This window comes from Rhinatrema bivittatum, chromosome 3 (assembly GCF_901001135.1).
Source record: "Rhinatrema bivittatum chromosome 3, aRhiBiv1.1, whole genome shotgun sequence".
NCBI classification, from domain to species: Eukaryota; Metazoa; Chordata; class Amphibia; order Gymnophiona; family Rhinatrematidae; genus Rhinatrema; species Rhinatrema bivittatum.
Genome location: NC_042617.1, coordinates 271,367,975 through 271,388,547, shown reverse-complemented (window position 1 = coordinate 271,388,547; position 20,573 = coordinate 271,367,975). Strand labels below are relative to the sequence as shown.

At 43.2% G+C, this 20,573-nt stretch overlaps 1 protein-coding gene across 2 annotated transcripts in view; it reads left to right on the top strand.

Annotated features, from left to right (window-relative positions):
- Positions 1 to 20,573, top strand: part of NCKAP5L (NCK associated protein 5 like) — a 127,991-nt gene that overhangs the window by 12,688 nt on the left and 94,730 nt on the right. For both annotated transcript variants that reach the window (XM_029594618.1, XM_029594616.1), the window contains exons 2-3: positions 15,986 to 16,093; positions 16,694 to 16,762. In XM_029594618.1, coding sequence (XP_029450478.1) covers positions 15,986 to 16,093; positions 16,694 to 16,762 — 177 coding nt within the window. The remainder of the gene's footprint in view (positions 1 to 15,985; positions 16,094 to 16,693; positions 16,763 to 20,573) is intronic.

The window sequence follows — 20,573 nt, the reverse complement described above, 5'->3', positions numbered from 1 at the left end:
CTGGCATTATTCCTTCTGTTAGGGATAGGTTTATGATGTTCGTTAAGGTTGGGGCTACTACCTTGGTGATCTTTTTTATCTCTGTTGTGGGTATGGTATCAATCATATGGGGGGGTGGGGTTTGTATTTTTTATCATTGATTCTACTTCTAGTTGTGATATTTCTTCAAAAGCTGACCATGGGTTAACATCTCTCTTTTGCATTATGATAGCTTGTTTGGTGTTATTTGGGAGCTTATTTCTTAGGTTTGATATTTTATCACTAAAGAATTGGGCTATTTCATTACATTTTGATTCAGGTATGCTTTGAGGTGACTCTTGCTTGTCGGTTGTAAGATTTGATACTATAGCAAAGAGGGTCCTTGGGTTGTTGGCGAATTTTTCTATTTTGTTACTATAGTATTCTTTTTTAGTATTCAAGATTAGTTTTTTGTAGTAAGCTAGGTGTTTCCTGAATTTGGTTAGGTTTTCAATTGTTTTGTTTTTTCTCCATGTTTTTTTCGAATTTTCTGAGTTTTCTTTTTGCATCCTTTATTTTCGTATTATGCCATTGGTTATTTTGTTTTTTCTTTGATATGTAGTGTTTCATGGAGTTTACCGCATTGGCTATTTTTTTTGTTGATTCTAACCAACGATCTGTAGCTAGGCAACAGTCTGTAGGTGGTATGTTGGTTAGTTCGTCTTCTAATTTGTCCTTTAGTTCTTCGCAGTTGTAGGGTGGTTGATATGTAAGTTCAATGGGGGTTTGTTTTATTATGGTCTGAGGGTGTCGAATTTTAATGTTTGGATCAGGAAATGGTCAGACCAAGGGATTTGAGTATAGCTAGTTAGGTGCTCGATGTATTTATTGTTTATGAAAGTTAGGTCTAGAGAGTGTCCGGCTCTGTGTGTTGGTTTATCTGTAATTAGTGTGAACTCAAGTGCTGTCATGGCACCATTAAGGTTTGGCAAGTGTTAGATGGGGGATGGGTATCCATATGTAGATTAAAATCGCCTAACACTATAGTTTGTTTTGAAGTATTCAGTTGTGTTGTAAGGAACTCAATCATAGGTGATATATTTAGATCCAGTAAACTAGGGGGACAGTATATTAGGCAAATTTGTATATTGTTTGTATTAAAGATGGCAATTTCATGATTTTGGTGGTGGTGTTATTGGGATTGGTTTACATTTCAGGGCTTTTTCGATGATCAGAAGTAAGCCCCCTCCTCGTTTGTTTATTCTGGGGACTGAGAAGACCTCATAGTTTTTGTGAGCTATTTGATTTTTTAATACTACATCAGATTTTTTTAACCATGATTCTGTTATTGCAATAAAGTTGGGTTTGTTGTCGTATAGTAAGTCCAATATGATTGGGAATTTTTTGAGATTGATTGTGCATTCACTAGTATAAATGTAATCATTAGTAGGTTATTTAGAATTGCTTTGTTTTCTTTGGTGGTTCTTGTTACTTGTATCAGATTGCTATTTTTTATTGAGTTATGTGCATCTTTTTTACTGTGTTTGGTTCTGCTCTTGTCATTCATGTTGTACTTACCTTTGTTTATGCAGATGATACAAAATTGTTCAGAGTACTTAAATCACAACCAGACTGTGAAAAGTTGCAGGAAGAGCTTGTGAGACTGGAAAACTGGGCATCCAAATGGCAGATGAAATTTAATGTGGATAAGTGCAAGGTGATGCATATAGGGAAAAATAACCCATGATATAATTACACAATGTTAGGTTCCATATTAGGAGCTACCACCCAAGAAAGAGATCTAGGCGTCATAGTGGATAACACATTGAAATCGTCGGTTCATTGTGCTGCGGCAGTCAAAAAGGAAAACAGAATGTTGGGAATTAGGAAGGGAATGGTTAATAAAACGGAAAATGTCATAATGCCTCTGTATCGCTCCATGATGAAACCACACCTTGAATACTGTGTACAATTCTGGTCGCCGCATTTAAAAAAAGCTATAGTTGCGATGGAGAAGATACAGAGAAGGAAAACCAAAATGATAAAGGGAATGGTTAGGACTTTTCAACATGGAGAAGAGACAGCTGAGGGGGGGATATGATAGAGGTGTTTAAAATCATGAGAGGTATGCTCAGATGTTGCACTTTTCACCTCTACAGATTCTCATATTTGAGACCGGGTCGGTCTTTGATGGAGTCTTACATCCAGCACTGTGATGCCATTAAAGGAGTAGTTTCGTTTTTTGTTTTTTTTTTCCCATTTATAACTTTTATTGGCAAGTAGGTGAACAACCTTTATGCATTCCACTGTAAACATTCAACTGAGAGTATACATGAACTGATATTGCAAGTACACATTAATAATGGTAAACGCCATTCTAAGTATGGATTCCCTTGAAACCCCCCCCCCCCCCTTAGAGGTGTACAACTTATACCAACACAAAAGTTGCTGTAAAGGGAAAGAAAATTACAATAAAATAAAATAGTCATAGATGTGAGGCACGCCGTACCAGGCCCGATACAGATTCCACAGAACCGCCTAATATAGCTGAATTCCCTGAAGATGCCTAGGCTTTACCAGTACGTCGAGCTAAATTAGCGTACCGGAACTGCTAAGCTAAAGTTTAACCTGAAATAATTTTTAACCATCGGTCATAACGTCCCCATATTTTATGAAAATTATGGATCGGTTTATTCTTATATGCAATTATCCGCCCAAGACTGTGCATATTCCTGACCGAGGCCTGCACCATCTATAGGGTGGGTACCCTTGTGTCTTTCCAATATTGTGCAATGAGGCATCGCGTTGCTGTCACCACATACTTAATAAAGTAATTATGAAATTTACAACTGTCTTTGAGTTCATCATTCAACAATGCTTGTGCCGGAGTGAGCAGAATGTTGGTGTTCAGTACTGTTGTAATCCATGCGGAAACCATGCTCCAAAGCTGGTAGATTTTGGGGCATGACCACCATAAGTGGAAGAAGGTTCCTTTTTCCTGACATTGTTTCCAGCACAGTCCCGTTGAGCTCGGCACGATATGTTGTATATGAACGGGTGTGATATACCATCTGAAAAACAGTTTATATCCATTTTCGATATGCAACGCCGATATTAATCCTTTCCTCAGGCCTTGAAACACTCGTTTCCAGTCCTCCACAGTCCAGTCACATTGTAAATCCGATTGCCAAGCTTTTATATGAGGCGCAGACATGTTAAAACTACCACACAGTAGTCCATATATGTTAGAAATATGTTTGTCAACCTTGTCGGCATGTCTACACATGCTTTCAAAGGAGGAAATACCCTTAGTTAAATCGCATTCAACCTGGTTGCCGAGAAAAAAGTGTCTAACTTGCAAGTATTTAAACATGTCAGTTGATTGTAATTGGTACCTTTCACGGAGTGTAGCGAATGGGATCAACCCTCCTGGTGCCCACACATGGGCTAGTTGTGTTACTCCGTTAGTGATCCAGTGTGAAAAGGCTTATGGGTGGCCCACAGGCCTGAAAGCTTTATGATGAAATAAATGTGTACTATGAAAAGAAGTTTTGTGGGCCCACTAAGGTTTTCTTCCATTGTTCCCAAGCCAATAAGGTAGACTCCACAGTCTCAGGTAGGTTCACCAACGGAAGCCAAGTAGCCCGTTTTTGCCACAGCAATGCACTTACAGGTAAATTCCCTATTATCATCTGCTCCAGCTGTACCCAAGGCTTGCAATGTTTAATGCTATGCCATTCTACTGCTGCTTTAAGCTGAGCAGCTCCTTGATATCGGGCAAGATTAGGCATCCCCAGGCCACCCTGTAAGCGGGGTAAATACAGTGTCTCTTTTGCTATCCTAGATCTTTTACCCTTCCATAAGTATTTATTCAATCTTTTTTGCCATTTATCTAGAATCTTTATGGGAACCACAATTGGCAAAGTTTGTAACAGATAAAGAATTCGAGGCATAACATTCATTTTTACAACTGCCAGTCTCCCCAGCCAGGAGATGTGATAGCGGTCCCATTCCTCAAGATCTTTATATATTTTAGCCATTAATGGTGGGTAATTTAATTGAAACAGATCATCTCGCACACCTAAGTTCACCCCCAAGTATTTTAATTTTTGCTTTGCCCATTTAAAAGGATAGGCTTGTTTAATCCGGGCTACAGTATCAGAGGATAAAGAGACATTCAATAATTCAGATTTTTCCCAATTGATAGTGAAACCAGAGACTGAGCTAAAAGCATTAATTTCCTTTTTGACTGCTCGTAACGATTGTATGGGCTCCGTAATGGTAAACAAAATGTCATCCGCAAAAAGGGATAATTTAGAAGAGAAGTCACCAACCTGTATACCTGCAATTAACTTATTATGCCTAATTCTTTGGGTGAAAGGTTCCAAAAAGAGAGCAAATAATAAAGGAGAGAGGGGACAACCCTGCCTGGTCCCTCTCCTAACTGCAAACGATGGAGAATACTCCCCATTAATTTTTAGGCAGGCTGTGGGTGCCTCATATAATTTTTGGATCCACGTTATGAATTTATCCCCAAGATTAAATTGCCTCATAGTCTGAAATAAAAATGGCCAATGTACATAATCTAAAGCCTATTCGGCGTCTATGGCTAAAAGTGTCATGGGGATATTCTGGGAGCGTGCCCACCACATGGCATCAACCGCTTTCCGGACATTGTCCAAGGCCATTCCAGCAGGAATGAAGCCAGATTGGTCAATATGTACCAGCCCCGGAAGAGATGTGTTAAGCCTATGAGCCAGTATTTTTGCTAAAATTTTCATGTCCAAATTTATTAAGGATATAGGGTGGTACGATCCGCACACCGTTGGATCACATCCTGGCTTGGCAAGGAGGGTCACCCCAGCCAGATTAGCCTCTTTGGAAAGTGAGCACTGGCCCTGCAGGGAATTAAATAAAGTAACCAGGGGTGGCAGTAATAAAGTGGCAAATTTTTTATAAAAAGAGGCTGTGAAACCGTCCAGCCCTGGCGACTTGCCCGTTTTTAGAGATCTTATAGCCCACATAACCTCTGCAGCTGTAATGTCCCGAACTAAACGTTTTTGTGCTTCAGGGGATATCTGTGGGAGGTGCGTTATTTGTGAATATTCTTCTATCTCAGTTTGGCTAATGTTAGGGTTAGATGTGTAGAGATCAGAGTAAAAGTGCATAAATCTTTGCCTTATATCCGCATTGGAGGTTAGTATCTTCCCCTGTTCATCCTTTAACTTTACAATGTTAAGTTGGGATTGTCTAGCCTTTAACTTACGGGCCAAGTGTCGACCGACCTTATTCCCTCCCTCATAGAAGAGCTGTTTGGTACGCTCTAATTGATGGGCTATCTGTGCAGCTTCAATTTCTACCAAATGGAGACTCAATTTATCCTTTTGTACCAGAAGGCGGTTATCCCCTGTATTAGAATGTACAAGCCGTATCCTTTGCAATTGTTGAATTGTAGCTAACTTATCCTGCTGTTTTTGCTTCTTCATATAAGCCCCTTTAGCTATAAATTTACCCCTGAGTACAGCTTTAAGACAGTCCCATAATATGGTAGGAGAGGTATCGGGATTGTCATTTATTTGCAAATATTCCTGAATAACTGAATGTAAATGTAAACAGAATTCCTCGTCTTCTAGGAGGCTATCATTGAGCTTCCAATAGCGTAGTCCCTTTATTGTACGCTGATATAGTTAGCTGCAGAAAGACTGGGCTATGATCTGACCATGTAATGGCCCCTATGGACGGATGGGCAACCTGGTTAGAGCAACTTTTAGCGACAAAGAGGTAGTCAATTCTAGAATATGTTTTATGGGCTCTGGAAAAGAAGGTGTAGTTCCTTAATTTTGGATGCCAGACTCTCCAAGTATCAATTAAGCTATAACGTCGTACAAAGCTATGAAAGCTCTGGCAATCTTTCCTCTTGGTTTGAGTGCTCCCATGTGAATTATCCAATCTAGTATTGGTGGTCATATTGAAATCACCCCCCAGTATCAAATGACCCTCAGCGCATTGATCAATAATCTGAGATAGGCGGGCCAAATAAGGGCCTTGAGCACTATTTGGGGCGAGGGAACTTAACAATGAATATTTCTCTCCATCAATAGCAATGATCACGAGGAGATATCTACCCTCTGGGTCTGGATAACACGCTATATCTTTCGTACATTAAATCTTTATGGATTAATATGCCTACTCCCAAGTATTTGTGTGGCAGTGGCCTTGCAGCCCAATATTGCCTAGGATAGCTATTATGCTTGAGTAAGCGCTCATATCTCTTCTTTAAGTGCGTTTCCTGAACCATAGCAATCATTACGTGACGCTGAGTCAATTCGGAGAAAAGAGATTGCCTCTTTAAAGGCTTATTCAGCCCCTTAACATTGAGGGACCATATGTTTATATTCGTCATGGCAACATAAAATTTAACAAATTTGAGAGAAACCATTTAACCCAGCTGTTCTATAGGACGTGCCTGCCTACGTGATGAAAAGCCTAGACTTTCCCCTATATGGAAAGAAAAGTAGTATTTTCCCACCCCTCCCATAGCATGCTCCTTGTCCAAGGCCCATACTGTCTGTATAGGGGAGGAAACAATTATCCCAGCAGTATCTTTCCCACCCGACATCTTGTAACCTAAAACATTCATAAACACTCCTTATTTACTTCTGAGGCAACCCCTAACTTGATGTCATAGTATTGCTGGTATATTAAGACAGAATCAAAGCACGAACAAAAAAGAAAAAAACATGGTTAAGCAGCCCTGCCTGTCATCAACTAATAATTTTAGTCATAAAGTCATTTATTTGCAGCTCCGTCCTCGCGAAGTGCTTGCAGCTCACATTCTACCTGTAAGGGACATGTAGTTGCATAGATTCTCTTGTCCTATTAGCTCTCATCCCTGAGGAGCTTTATCAGGATGCCGTCGCAGCCTCTTATCCCCTCTATTTACTCTTTGCTATCTGGGAGGGTCTTTACGTGCAGATGGCTTGGGGAGCACTGGTAGTTCTGCAATGTCGAGGTAACCTGCCTCCCTTAAGACTTGGGAGGCCTCCGCGGGGGTTTTCACACAATGGATAGCCCCTTTCACTGTGAAACTTATCCCGAAGGGGAACAGCCATCTGTATCGAATATCTTCCTTTCTGAGGAGTTCTGTGATGGGTTTAAAATCTCTTCGTTTCTTAATTGTTATCGGAGAAAGATCAATAAAGATCATGATCTCGTGCCCTTGCCAGTGCCACGTAGTTTGTTTTCTCGCTATCCCAGCAATTTTTTCTTTGATGGCAAATTCATGGTAACAGGCTATAATGTCTTTATGTAGATTATTAACCCAAGGGCCCAGCACTCTATGGGCTCGCGCTATTTTTACCTCTTCATCCGGCGCCGATGTCTTTGCAGCCATGCCTTCTGATAGCAACATGGCGCTGATCTGTGACACTACTGCTGCGCAGTCTGAGTATTCGGGCAGCTCTGGTATGCCCCGAAAACAGAGATTGTGCCGTCTAGACCTATTTTCGAGGTCTTCTACTTTTTCCTGGAGACGTTCCACTTCAGTTTGCATAAGGGTCAGGTTGTCTCGGGTTGCTTTAATCTCTTCACTGTTTGCTTCTGCCCTAGTCTCCACTTCAAAAATTCGGCGGCCATTCTCCGCTATATCCCCTTTAAGTTCCTCGATCAAGGTCATGATATCGGTGGTATTTGCTGCTATTTCTTTTTTCAGCTCGTCGAACCATCCTTTCATTTCAGCCTTTGTGGGTAATTCAGCATTTTCCACTGGCGATTCTGCCGCATCATCAGCCGAATCCGCTAACTCCGTGTTTGCGTCCGCCATGCTGGTTCCCGGTGGTTTCCCTTCCAGAGCTAATTTATGATAGGAATACTTCTTAAAATCGATAGCTTTTCGCCGATTCGACATCTGTTAGGGTTCAGTCTACCTAGGAGAATGTTTGACACCGAGTTTGGCCGGCTGGAGTGCTTGATGCTAGGAGCTGGTGTCTGTTGCCGAAGGAGACTCGGGTTTAAGCTGCCATCTGCTGGGATGACGTCACTTCCTCCTAAAGGAGTAGTTTCTAAACTCTATTTGTTACTCATACCGACTCCATCACGTCCCTGTGGATTCCTCGCTCAGTGGGAATCAGATTTGGGCAAATCCCTGGGAGGAGGCACATGGGGACAGGTATTTCTGAAGGCACGCACTAGTTTGATTTCAGCTAATTTACAAGAGAATTGTTTTAAGATGATTTATAGGTGGTACCTTACTTCAGTTAAGCTACATAGGTGTTACCCGATTTTATCTGACTTACGTTGGAGAGCCTGTGGGTCACGTGGCTCTTAGTTACATATCTGGTGGGACTGTCCTGTGATTGTGCCTTTCTGGCAATCCCTCTTTGAATGGCTGGGCAAGATTCTATCACATCTGTTAATGGTGTCTGTGGAGAGATGGCTCTCCTGCTTGTCTTCCCAGATAGTCTAGAACCAAAGTATCATAGATTTTGTGTACATGTATTCATAGTGGCCAGATCATTGGTGGCTTGTCATTGGAAGACGACTCAAATACCTACTTTACAGGCTGTATTAGCCAAGCTGCAATCATATTATACATTAGCGGCTTTAACTGCAACGAAATATCACTTAGAGGCTTCCTTTCAAAAGTCCTGGAAACCTTTTTCCGATTACCTGCTAAGTCAGTAATGTTGCTCATTTCCTAGCCCATGCTTCTGCCTGAAATTAGCTCCGCTCGATCTTTCTGAAACTTAATTTTCTTGTTCTTTCTGATCTCATGTGATTGTATTTACTGTAATTGGCAGTATATAGTAAAATTCTTAGGCTTTTGCAGATTAATGTGGCTCCACTATATGGGGTAGTTGGGGGGGGGGAGAGAATCAGATTGTACTATGTAATGTACAGACGAGCATTGTATCTGTATTGGTTTTGACTTTATACTTCTGTACTGTATAAAGAGTTTTCTTGTGATGTTTGTATCTGTTAAAAATTTTAATAAATGATAAATTGTAAAAAAAAAAAAAAATCATGAAGAGGTCTAGAATGGGTAGATGTGAATCGTATTTTTTACTCTTTCGGATAATAGACTAGGGGGCACTTCATGAAGTTAGCATGTGGCACATTTAAAACTAATTGGAGAAAGTTCTTTTTCACTCAACGCACAATTAAACTCTGGAATTTGTTGCCAGAGGATGTGGTTAGTGCAATTAGTGTAGCTGTGTTTTAAAAAAGGATTGGAAAGATTCTTGGACGAGAAGTCCATTACCTGCTATTAATCAAGTTGACTTAGAAAATAGCCACTGCTATTCCTAGCAATGGTAACATGGAATAGACTTAGTTTTTTGGTACTTGCCAGGTTCTTATGGCCTGGATTGGCCACTGTTGGAAACAGGATGCTGGTCTTGATGGACCCTTGGTCTGACCCAGTATGGCATGTTCTTATGTCCACCTCCTGTGCATTTATTTCTTGAAGACATTTAAATGACTCGCACATCTCCTTTTCTCCAAGGACTATATCTTTGATCTTTACCATACACTTTATTATGAAGACAGTTAATTTTAGTAGCTAGCCTCTGGATCAAGGCTGTTTGACTTATATCCTTTTGATGGTGCAGTCTCCAGAACTGTACCCAGTATTCCAAATTAAGTTTGACAAAATTGATACAGAGGTAATATCTCTTCCCCTTTCCTGCCTGCTGTTCCTTTCCCTATGTGCCCATGCATCCTTTTTTTCATCACTTTACCTATAGTACCTGTTTGGCCGCCACCTTAAGATCATCAGATATGATCACCCCCAGAATCCACTTTTGTTTTGTGCACAGAACAACTTCACCCCTCTACTGTACTCCTTCCTTCAGTGTTTTGTTTTGGTTTTTTTTGCAACCCAAATGCATGACTGCATCTTTTTTTATAGCATTAATCTTAGCTGCCAGACTCTGGACGTTCCTCAAGCTTCACTAGATGTCCTCCTTATGTTTTCCACAGCTTCTTGTGTGTCTACTCTGTTGCAGATTTCGGTAAATCTTTCCCAATAACCCTTCCCCAATATTGCTTAAAGTTAAACAGAATCGGACTACGGACTGATCTCTGTGGTAACCCCCCCCCCCCCCTTTCCTATGGAGTGAATTCAGTTTATCATTACCCTTTGTTGCCTCCCACTTGACCAATTTCTAACCCAGTCACTCACTTTAGGGTCCATATCTAGGGCACTCTGTTTGTTTATTTATAAGTTTGTCTGTGGAACTGCGTCGAAGGCCTTGCTGAAATCCAAGTACATTATATCTATATCTGCTTATCTCCCCTGAGCTAACTCTCTGGTGATTCAGTCAAAGAAATTGATTAGATTTGTCTGAAAAGACCTATCTCAGGTTAAACCATGCTGCCTCAGATCTTCCAATCAATTGGATTACAGAAACTGCAACAATTCCATCAATGTACTCACCACCAAGGTCAGGCCAGCTAGACTTTAATTCCCAGCCGCCCCCTTACTTCCCGTTTTGTGAAAAGGAGTCTCCTCTGCGTATATGCAGTTCCTTGGAATCGCTTCTGACTGAAAAAGCATTGAAAAGGTCAAACAGCAGAGCTGTCAGAATCTCCTAACTTCCCTAAGTATCCCATTCAGTCCCATTGCTTGTTCTGTCTTTAGGTTTGCTGGATGAGTGATTCCCAACCAGTGTGCCTTCAGACCTAATCAGGTGTACTGTGGAAAAATCAGCACTGCCTGATGGTCAGATCCAGGCCTGCATCTTGCAGCAACAAGAGATACTAGTGGTGGCTGTCAAACTTGTAGGAATTCCTTTTTGAATACGTTTGTAATCATGCATGGCTCTTTTTCCCCAGAGTGTGGCAATTTAATGAGCAGTATCGGTGGCATCATCACAGGGGCTTAAAGGGTGGCAAATGGCCTGCCCCCCCCCCCCCCTTTTTTTAAATAAATACATAAAGGGGGAATGTTGTCACCCCATTTTCTTATCACTTTCCCCTGCAATAGTGCCAGATGAGGAGAAGGGGTGGGAGTCGAACGGTGAGCTTGCAGAAAGAAGCACAAACAAATAGTAATTGTGGGTCCTATTTGTGAGAGGTCACATGCTCAGACTCTTTGACAAACCCTACCCTTCGCATGGGTTTACGTATTAGGAAGCCTGTGCAACAAACAGGCTGTGTCCATTAAACCAAGTCTTTCTATATGCTCTGTGATTTTGTTCTTTAGGATAGTTTCCAAGATTTTTCCCAGCACTGAAGTCAGGCTCACTGGTTTATAGTTTCCTGGAGCCCTTTTTTAAAGATTGTAGTTACATTGGCCACCTTCCAGGTACAACAGATGATTTTAATGATAGGTTCCAAATGACTAATAATAGATCTGCAGGTTCATTTTTGAGTTCATTCAGAACTCTGGGGTGTATGCTATCTGGTCCAGGTGATCTGCTACTCTTTAGTTTGCCAGTCTCCCTTGGTGAACCTCTGAATCATTACCTTTTAAATAGTTTCCAGCAGGAGTATCTCCTCACCATCCTGCTCAGTAAACAACAAAGCAAAAAATTCATTTATTCTTTCCACTATGGCCTTGTTTTCCCCAAGTGCCCCTTTAACCCCTTCAGTTCAACCAACTCCCTCTCAGGCTTCCTTCTTCAGATATTTGAAAGTTTTTTATTTTGAGCTTTTGCCTCCACAGCTGGTGTCTTTTTTTTTTTTTTTTTTTTTAAACTTTTATTTTTAATAGATTTTAAATCAAATACATGAATTTAAAAGTTTTATAATGGAAAATAAAACCTAATTATTATAAGCAAAATATATTTATAACCCATCCCAAGTTCACGAAATGGAGGTTACCAATAACAAAAAAGAAAAAATAATCGGAATTACAAATACTGCCCAAGCGTGAACATCAGAAAGAAAATTCTCCAAATTAAGAGGGTCAGGAAAAATAAACTTTATTTCTATGATGGACCATCAGGCATTTTACCAGGACATTTTAAAAAGAAAAGAAGCACCCAAGTCAAGAATTTGCTATTTATATTGGAGAAAAAGCCTCCTTACTTGGGTTTCTTAAGCCACATCTGGAAAGATTTGTGTCTTCTGACCACAAAAATATTCTTCTCTGTGTTTAAAATGCTGCTGGAAAACCAAATCCTTATTAGACTCTAAGATGAATGTAATAAGAGTAGCTCTAGTTGTAATTTTGTCTTGCAAACTTTGAAGAAATACAGATAAATGGGAACACTCAAAAGGCGTGAACATATCAGATATTCCTTCTCCTGTATTTAGGAGCCCTTTTCATTTCAGGGAAATAAGAAGTTGGAAATCTCAGAGAAAATTGCAAAACTTCAATAAGATATATTTTCTAAATTCACATCCTGAAAGTAATCTAGTTTTAGGAAAATTCAATAACCAAAGATTCTTATTCTCCAGTAACCAACACTTATAATGCAAGCTCAAATTGTCTTTGATATTAGCAGTCGTAGTAGATCGCAATGTAGAAACTGTTGCAGCTTCTTCTCGGATTCTCTTTTTGCCTGCCTTATCCGTGCTTTGCATCTAACTTGCCAGTGCTTCTGCTTTCTTTGGTTGGTCATTTTTCCCCAAAGGGGAAAGGTAAAATAGTGGAATCCCCCTGGAATCTGTACAGGTATCCGTGTTTTTAACTTGTTTGTTAATGATCTGGAAAAGGGAACAGTGAGCGAGGTGATCAAATTTTGCAGGTGACAGAAAATTATTCAAATTGGTTAAGATATGAGCAGACTTAAGAAGTTGCAGGAGCACCATGTGAGACTGGGGAACTAGGCATCTATGTGGCAGATGATATTTAATGCGGATGAGCGTAAAGTAATACACGTAAGGAAAAACAATCCCAACTATAACGTACAAAATGCTGGGTTATGTATTAGGAGTTCCACCCAGGAAAAGAATCGTAGAGTCGTGGTGGGTATTATATTGAAATCCTCAGCTTAGTATATTTGAATTCTCTCCTAGCCTTTCTCCAAGGATGCGGGGACGACATAGGCACAGGCTGAAGAAACCCTTAGGCCAGGTGTGGGATCTATTATTACCTGCTTGCCCGTCCCTTTGCACCTTTGATGTCCAGATGGAGGGCATAAACCTTGAATTTATACTGGGACTACTTGATCTGACACCCCCCCTCCCCCCCTGCCAAAAAAAAACAAACCCCAAAAAATGAATGCCTGGATTGAATAACCCTGATGACTAAAGAGCGCAACTAAGGAGCTGTTTCTCAGAGACCTGCAAAGAAAGGGCTGCAGATTTACAATCTCTGGGAGGCCTCCTCTGGGGCTCCCTGGGGCAGCACCAGCTGTCTGGCTGTAAAATTCCTGCTGCTTTCTGGACTGGGGCAGCTCAGCTCTGTGATGTCCTGAAGCAGAGCATGGGGTGTGAGGCAGGGACAGGATTGTTTTTAAGCCTCTGAGGCCCTGGGCAAACCTCACTAGGGGGTGGGGCCCTGCCGAAACTTTCGAAGCCCGGCACGTGTAAAATCCGGGCGATACCCTCGTGGCTGGGGCCGAGTGCGCGCCCAGGGCTTTTTAAAAAACAGTCCGGCCATGCGTGTATCTGCCGGTACGCGCAGAAGTGCTGGCAGATCAAAAAGGGGCAGGGGGCTGGCCGCGTCGGCACCGTTAGATGCTGCCCTGGGGAAGTGTGTGCCGGCAACTGGCCGGGCATGCGGAAGTTACTTCTGCTCCAAAGGAGCAGTAAGGTATAAAACAAAAAAATTTTGGAAAGATGGGTAGGGGTTAAGGGTCAGGGAGGAGAGGGGGGAAAGGCAGGAAGGGTAGGTTAAGGGGATAGGGAACCGGGAAAGGCCCCACTTGCGTCACCATTTATTTATTTTTTTAATCCCCCCGCCCCCCCTTGCGCGTGTTAGACAATACCCGCCCACAAATGCGGGCAGAGGAATCGTATCTTGTAACGTGCGCGGCGACACACGCATGTTATACAATAGCCGCGTCCACGTGCGCACGCCGGAAACTTCACACGCACGGAAACACCTGCGTTTTTGAAAACTGACCCTAAAATGTTTGCATAATTTCCAAACCATGGACTCGGCCGATCTTTATTAAGACCTAAAGAAGATACGGCATGTTAGTTACCTTTTACCTTCTCTTCTCTTTTTTTTTTTTTTTTTTTTAACCATTTTATTCTTTCTTTAATTTTTTTTGGGGGGGGGGATCAAGCTGGGCTCTTCTAAAGGTTTGGGGCCTGGGCGAGTGCCCCATTTTCCGTACAGATAAAACGGCCTTGGTGAGGCAGTTTGGTTATCTCCCAGTCAGTCCTCTTTCCATAAACTCCTTGGACAGCAGGAATGAGGTGCCGGACAGGAGTTTTTAAATTACATTAAAAATATCAGTTTTCATCTGAGAGAGTAAAAATTTTGTGTTCTCAGAAAAACTGAGGATAGGCCCAAGGGTGTGAGAAGCAGATCTATACCTCCGAGGGCTGTTTTGTGGGTGAATGAGGGAAAACAGCATCGGGCTGTCATTGAAAGGTTTGGGAACAGTTAATGGCTCTTCAAGTACTTGCAGTTAAAAAAAAAAAAAAAAATTCTTAAAGTTTTATTATAATATAGTGATTAGTCCCTTCTCCAGCAAGTCACTTAAACTCCCTGAGCTCTGATGGACAGTAAACTCTTTGGAGATGAAGCTTGGAAGGAGCCCGGATCCGGTGCTCTGGAACTATGGAGATCGGGTTGTAACATGAGCCTGAGTGAAACCCCTTCATATCTCTAACTGGAAGGATGTGAAAAAAGCTAGAGGCAGCAACTGCTATTTAGCTGAGAGCAATATTGGTGGGAGCCCTAGAAGAGGGAGAATGAGGGCTTAATAACCAAGACTGAAGCATCAGCAAAATATCTGGCTACCAAGATCCCAGAGCTGTCAGAAGCTGAGGTCTAGGATGGAGAGGATTGGCTGAGGTCTAGGATGGAGAGGATTGGCTTGCATGTGACAGGAGGCTACTGATACGGTTGTCCTGTTGTATTCCATTTATTTTACATGAGGACTTCAAGGGATTATGGGATGAATTTACTGATTCAGAGCCTGCACATTAGAATATAACAACAGGGCCCATCTAGTCTGCCCAGCACCTTTCCTATTGCAAAATGGCAGTGTCTACTGGATTTCTGGCTTTAATTTCCTCTCATCTAAGGCTCCTCTTGGCTTATCATGTGCTTTCTTTAGTTTTGTTACTCTTTGTGTCCACCACTTCCACTGGGAGTCCATTCCATGCTTTCTGTGAAGAAATATTTCTTGATGTTACTCCAGGCTCTCTCTTGAGCCTCTCACCTCATGACATCTGGTTCTAGAACTTCCTGTTTGTCTGTTCTCTCAATCTGTCTATCTCTCTATAGAGGTTTATAAACTCTTCAGTGTGTGTGTGTGACAGATATAACAATGAATTTTTTCAAGCTGTTTTGGGATAAATTTACGCGGTTAATATTTTTGATAAATGTATACATGAGGGTTCTTTACAGGTTAGTTGGATATTTTATTTTATGAACACTTTATAGAGTTTTTTTTTTCCTACCTTTAATTTTTGTTACTATATATATAAAATATACACAAACCTATACACTGGGGAGTTGAGCACTGCCTGTATGTTAGCTTGAAAGGATTCATTGCTCAAATCTGAAGAGTATCAGGAACAGGGAGATAGACCACAAAGGAATTGGGAAAGCACCCCGGTGACAAGGATGTTGCTTTTGTTCACGGCCAGAAGCTTGTGCTGAAAAATCTCAGCCCCACCTGCTTCTACCAGATACAGGCCCTGATTTTCTAAGACTCTTCCCCCCCCCCCCCCCCCCTCTCCTCCCCCGGTCTGCATCTGTAAAGAAAAAACTAAAAGCTTAGTAAATAAGGCCCACAGTGAGGTCAGGACTGTAGCCAGATTCTACCAGTTTCCTATTTCCCTCCCTTGGCCTCCTTTCCCCTTGCTCTTGCCAAAGGCTCCTCCAAACAGTTGAAGTGAGCAATTCCTGAGGAAAAGTAAAGGCTGTGTGTTTTTTTTTTTCCCCCCTGTTTTGTAGAACATGTCGGAGGCCACAGAAGAGCTGAGCATGCACCCAGTGCTGGAAGAAAGCACCGCCGACCCAGGCGTGAGCCACGAGCTGCTGGAGAGGCTTCGAGCTCTGGAGGTAAGTGCTGTGTGTACAGCGAGAGCGCAGAGCACCTGTTGTGTGTCTGACAACTTCTCTAGTGTTCTCTCACGTAGATCTTGAAGACCAAAGATCCCTGATCCACTAAAATGTCATTAGAACTTCATTCTCCACTTGGATATGGTTTAAGTGTTGTATCAAGATTAATATTAATAAAAAAAAATAATAATCTGTCCTCAGTGTCTGTCTGACTAGACTGTAAGCTCTATAGAGAAGGGACTCTCTTTTGTGTCTGTACAGCACTGCATACACCCCATAGTGCTGTATAAATGTTTGGAACGAGTAAGAGCTTTCTTTCAGGTCATATGCTGGAATTATTTTTCTGTGTTTAGAAGAGGGAAGGAAATCTTTTTTTTTTTTTTTTTGGTGTGTGTTTCTGGTAAGTTTTTCAGCACAGGCCACATGAGGGCAGTAGGGAAATGCAAGCACAGGATTACTGAGGAATTAAAATCCTGTTCTACTCTCCCCTCCCCTCCTTCCACCACTGTTGGTTCATCAGCTCATCAACAATCTGCTTCCTGTCATGGGATTATTCCGTTACATACACGAGTTTCCAATTTCTCTCTCACTCTCTTGCAGGCAGAAAATTCAGCGCTTGCTCAAGCCAACGAGAACCAGAGAGAAACGTACGAGCGCTGCCTGGATGAGGTAAAGATTTCCTCTCAGCACATGCCTTGTAATTTTCTTTAAACTTCACAAAGAGCCACACAAACATAAGGTACTGAGATATGTAAAATGTAGAGGAGCACAGCATAGGTGATAAAAACAAAATACAGTACAGCCCAAAAAGCAAATTGGTATAATAACAAGGGGACACTTGAGACTAGTCACAAGAAAATAAAACTCATGGAAGAGCTGTACTTTGCAGAACACAGTACTTAACAACTATCCATGGCTCTATGCCAGGACCAATAAGGTCCCTTCATTTGATTACATCTTTCAGAATTTTCTTTAAGAAGGTAGGTGATTTTTCCCATTGATACAATCTCTGCCAATGCAACCTTTCAATGCTCCAAATAAAGTATATGGTTTTCTAATGAAAGGCTATTCTTATTCTGCCTGCGTGCAGAATGTGACACTAATGTCTGCAGTGTGTCATGATCCTGCTTGCAATGCAGCACCCTCACCAGCAGAGGTCAACGGTGAGCCTCGCTCAAGCCATGCCAGCTGCCTCCTTGCTGATCACATGACACAAGTTCCAGACCTATTTAGCTCAGCCTCTCCAAGCACTCCTTGCCTCTTCATCAAGCCACTGTGACTCTTTGCATTGGCCCATCTTGCCTGGCCTTCCTGTCTTGCTCAGTGATCTCCTTGGCCTTCCTGTCCTGCCTTGTGGCTCTTGGGCCTTCTAGGTTCGCCTAGCCCAGCCTTGTGGTCTGTTTTGGCTTTCTTGTTTGCTTGTTCTAGTCCTGTTCTTGTCCAGTCCTCGTCCTGACTTGCCCAGTCAAACACTTGTTCGCATTGCCTTCAGTACTGGCCCTATCTGTAGTCCTAGGCCTTGTTCTTGGTTCCAACCTGTGTCTCTAGTCCTGCCTGTATCCAGCTTTGCCTGCTTACAAGACCCAGCTAAGTACTTCTGGCCACCAAAACCTGAGGGCTCAACCCAAGGAGGAGGTAGCTGGTCCAGGCAGAAGACTGTCTCTAGTCTGTCATGCAGTCCTTTGCTGCTCCTGTAGGGGTAATACCCGGCGGTGGATTCCCGATGAAGACCGGCCCGGGGATTCGCTGCCCAGGCCGGCCCAGGAGATACCACGTGGTCTGCCGAGCGCGGCTCTGTCACGGCCGCGCTCAGCAGACCACGTGACTAGCGTGACCGGCCCACCGGGGGATGCCCGATCCCTCGATAAGCCAATCTGCCCCTGGTAATACCTGATTCCAGCCTGCTTGACCATGACACAGAGTGGCCGATCCTATATCCCATTCTCATCTATTTAACAAACGTAGCAGAGCTAAAAACATCAAGTAAAACCCATAATTATTTAAGCAGTCTTGTGTACTGCAGATCAGAAGACTGCTACTAGTTGACATTCCCACCACATGTGAATGTGAGACATTTCTACCACATCCCCTCCAACATAGAGGACTGGAAGCAATGAATTTTGCAAAATACTTAGGATATCTGTATAATGCAGTAGCTTATACATTATCTCTCTGTGATAGAGTATATGGTAGCCTCAGACTGCCTTAAGGGACCTGCTTTAGCTATCTGGCCTGGTCCACCTTAAGCAGACAGGAAAGGGATGCTCGGGTGGGGGCGTTTTCCTAAGGTGAGGCCCTGAGAGAGAGAGAGGCCCCAGGGAGAAGAAGGAAGCTGTAATCCAATGCTGTGTTTTTTTCTTTGCTTGTCCGTCTGCTGAGGTAAGCAGCCATTTGCTCCTCTTCTGTTATGTACTTTTGAAAATAAACTGATGAAAAGCAGACCATTCTCCAGCCTGGTCTGATCTGCGGCCTATCCCAGCCATAGACCGTTCCAAGGGTATCACATATGGTGGCAGAAGCGGGATTACCTGTTCTAAGCGTCTGCACAGACAGGGACCCACACTAGAGAGGGGGGCCTAGCTGCAAATGCAGCCACACAGGATTTTTTTTGTTGTTTATTGGTACCGGCTAGGAGAGAAGCTCCACCGGAGGGAGGGAACAGAAGAAGTGAGTCAGAACTGGAGAAGCAGGCTTTTCTTTTATTTGGTCATTTTCTTGAAAGAAGGGGAAAGGTTTCCGGCCTTGAAGGAGCAGGAGCTCAGAATAGCCTTGGAAGGAACCTCCCTGAGAAATGGAACAGTTATTGCAAGCCCTGGTGGAGGGACAGCAACAGCTCCAGGCAGCTGTTAAGACCCAGTATGCGCAGCACCAACAGCTACTGCAACAATTGCAGCAACACCTGGAAGCCCAAGTACGGTTTAACAACCAATTACTACGAAGGATACCAGCGCCAGGGACCGCTGGGTACACACTGGAACGGAACAGAGTCCACCCCCACCAACACTGGAAATCCGGCTGACAAAGATGGGGCCCCAAGATGACCCAGAAGCATTCCTGGTCACCGTTGGGTAGGGGAAGCCATGGCCTGGCCTAGGTCCCAGTGGGCCATGAGTGGCCCCACATTTAAAGGGTGAGGCCCAAGCCGCATACCGGGCCCTTGACAACCAGCAAGCCCAAGACTATCAGGAGGTCAAGGCTGCCATACTCGATAGACTGGGACTGACTAAGGAGTCTTATCGGAAAAGTTTCCGGGGCTTAACCTTTACACCAGGAGAGAGACCCCGGGTTCTGGCTCAGAAATTAAAGGACCAGTGCTGGCGGTGGCTAGACCCCGATAATAAAAGGGGCGTTGAAGTTCTGGAGACTGTCTGGCAGAACAGTTTGTGGACGTTCTCCCCTCCCGAGTGCGTAAATGGGTGTGGCGCCAGACAGCGGTGACCCTGAAGGATGTGGTTTCTCTAGTAGAGCGTTATTTGGAAGCTACAGACACAGGCCGTGTGCTTACTCCAGCAGAGAAGAATTCACGAACAAAGGGCTTGGAGAAAGGAAGGAGGGAATCGATGGGTGGAACCCTAAGCCGTTATATCGACCGAGAAGTGAAGAGTCTCCCTACCTCATGAGACCCCGATAACGCCTTAGAGGGGCCTGAGGGCGGAACGAGTAAACACCCAGAAGCAGTGACGCCAAAAGGGACCTGCTTAAACTGTGGAGAGAGGGGGCACTTTGCCCAGGACTGCTATCGAGTGGAGGATGAATTTATGGACATCAGTTTGGTGGCCCCTCACTCCTGCTTGTTTGTGGACATTCCCTGCTCAGGGTTTACAACTTTCGTGGTTCCAGTGGAGCTAGATGGCGACCCGACCCAAGCCTTAGTAGACTCGGGAAGTGTAAAAACTCTCTCATTCGGAGGGAACTGGTCAAAAGAACACTGATTATGAACAGACAGTGACCCTCGCTTGCATACATGGAGACCAGAGACAATACCCAACCAGTCAGGTCCTGTTGACTCCAGTGGGACAAGCTACAGTAGAAGTGAGAGTGCTCTCCTGGATACCATATCCAGTGATACTGGGACGAGATTATCCAGACTTTGGGACTCTTTGGGCCTGGCTCATGAGGGGCCCAGATGACTTCAGTGAGGAAAAGACCTCATTTCCGGAGGTCTTTCTGTTAGGATTATTAACATCCAAGTCCAGGTCTTCTAAGACACCCAAGCCTCATAGACAACATAGGATAGAAAAGTATAATTATTCCCAAGGTTTAGAGGCAGTCGTGGAGTTAGAGGGGGCTCAGACTGGATAGGCGAGGGAAACCCTGGGAATTTTAGGCGGGCCCAACAAGAAGATTGGACACTAAAAGGGGCCTGGGAGAATATACAGATGATAGATGGGGAATTAGTCTCTGGGGTGGAGGGTCAAAAGCCAGCCCCCCTTTTTTTGTACTCAAGAAAAATCTAGTATACAGAGTAGCAAAGGGGAAT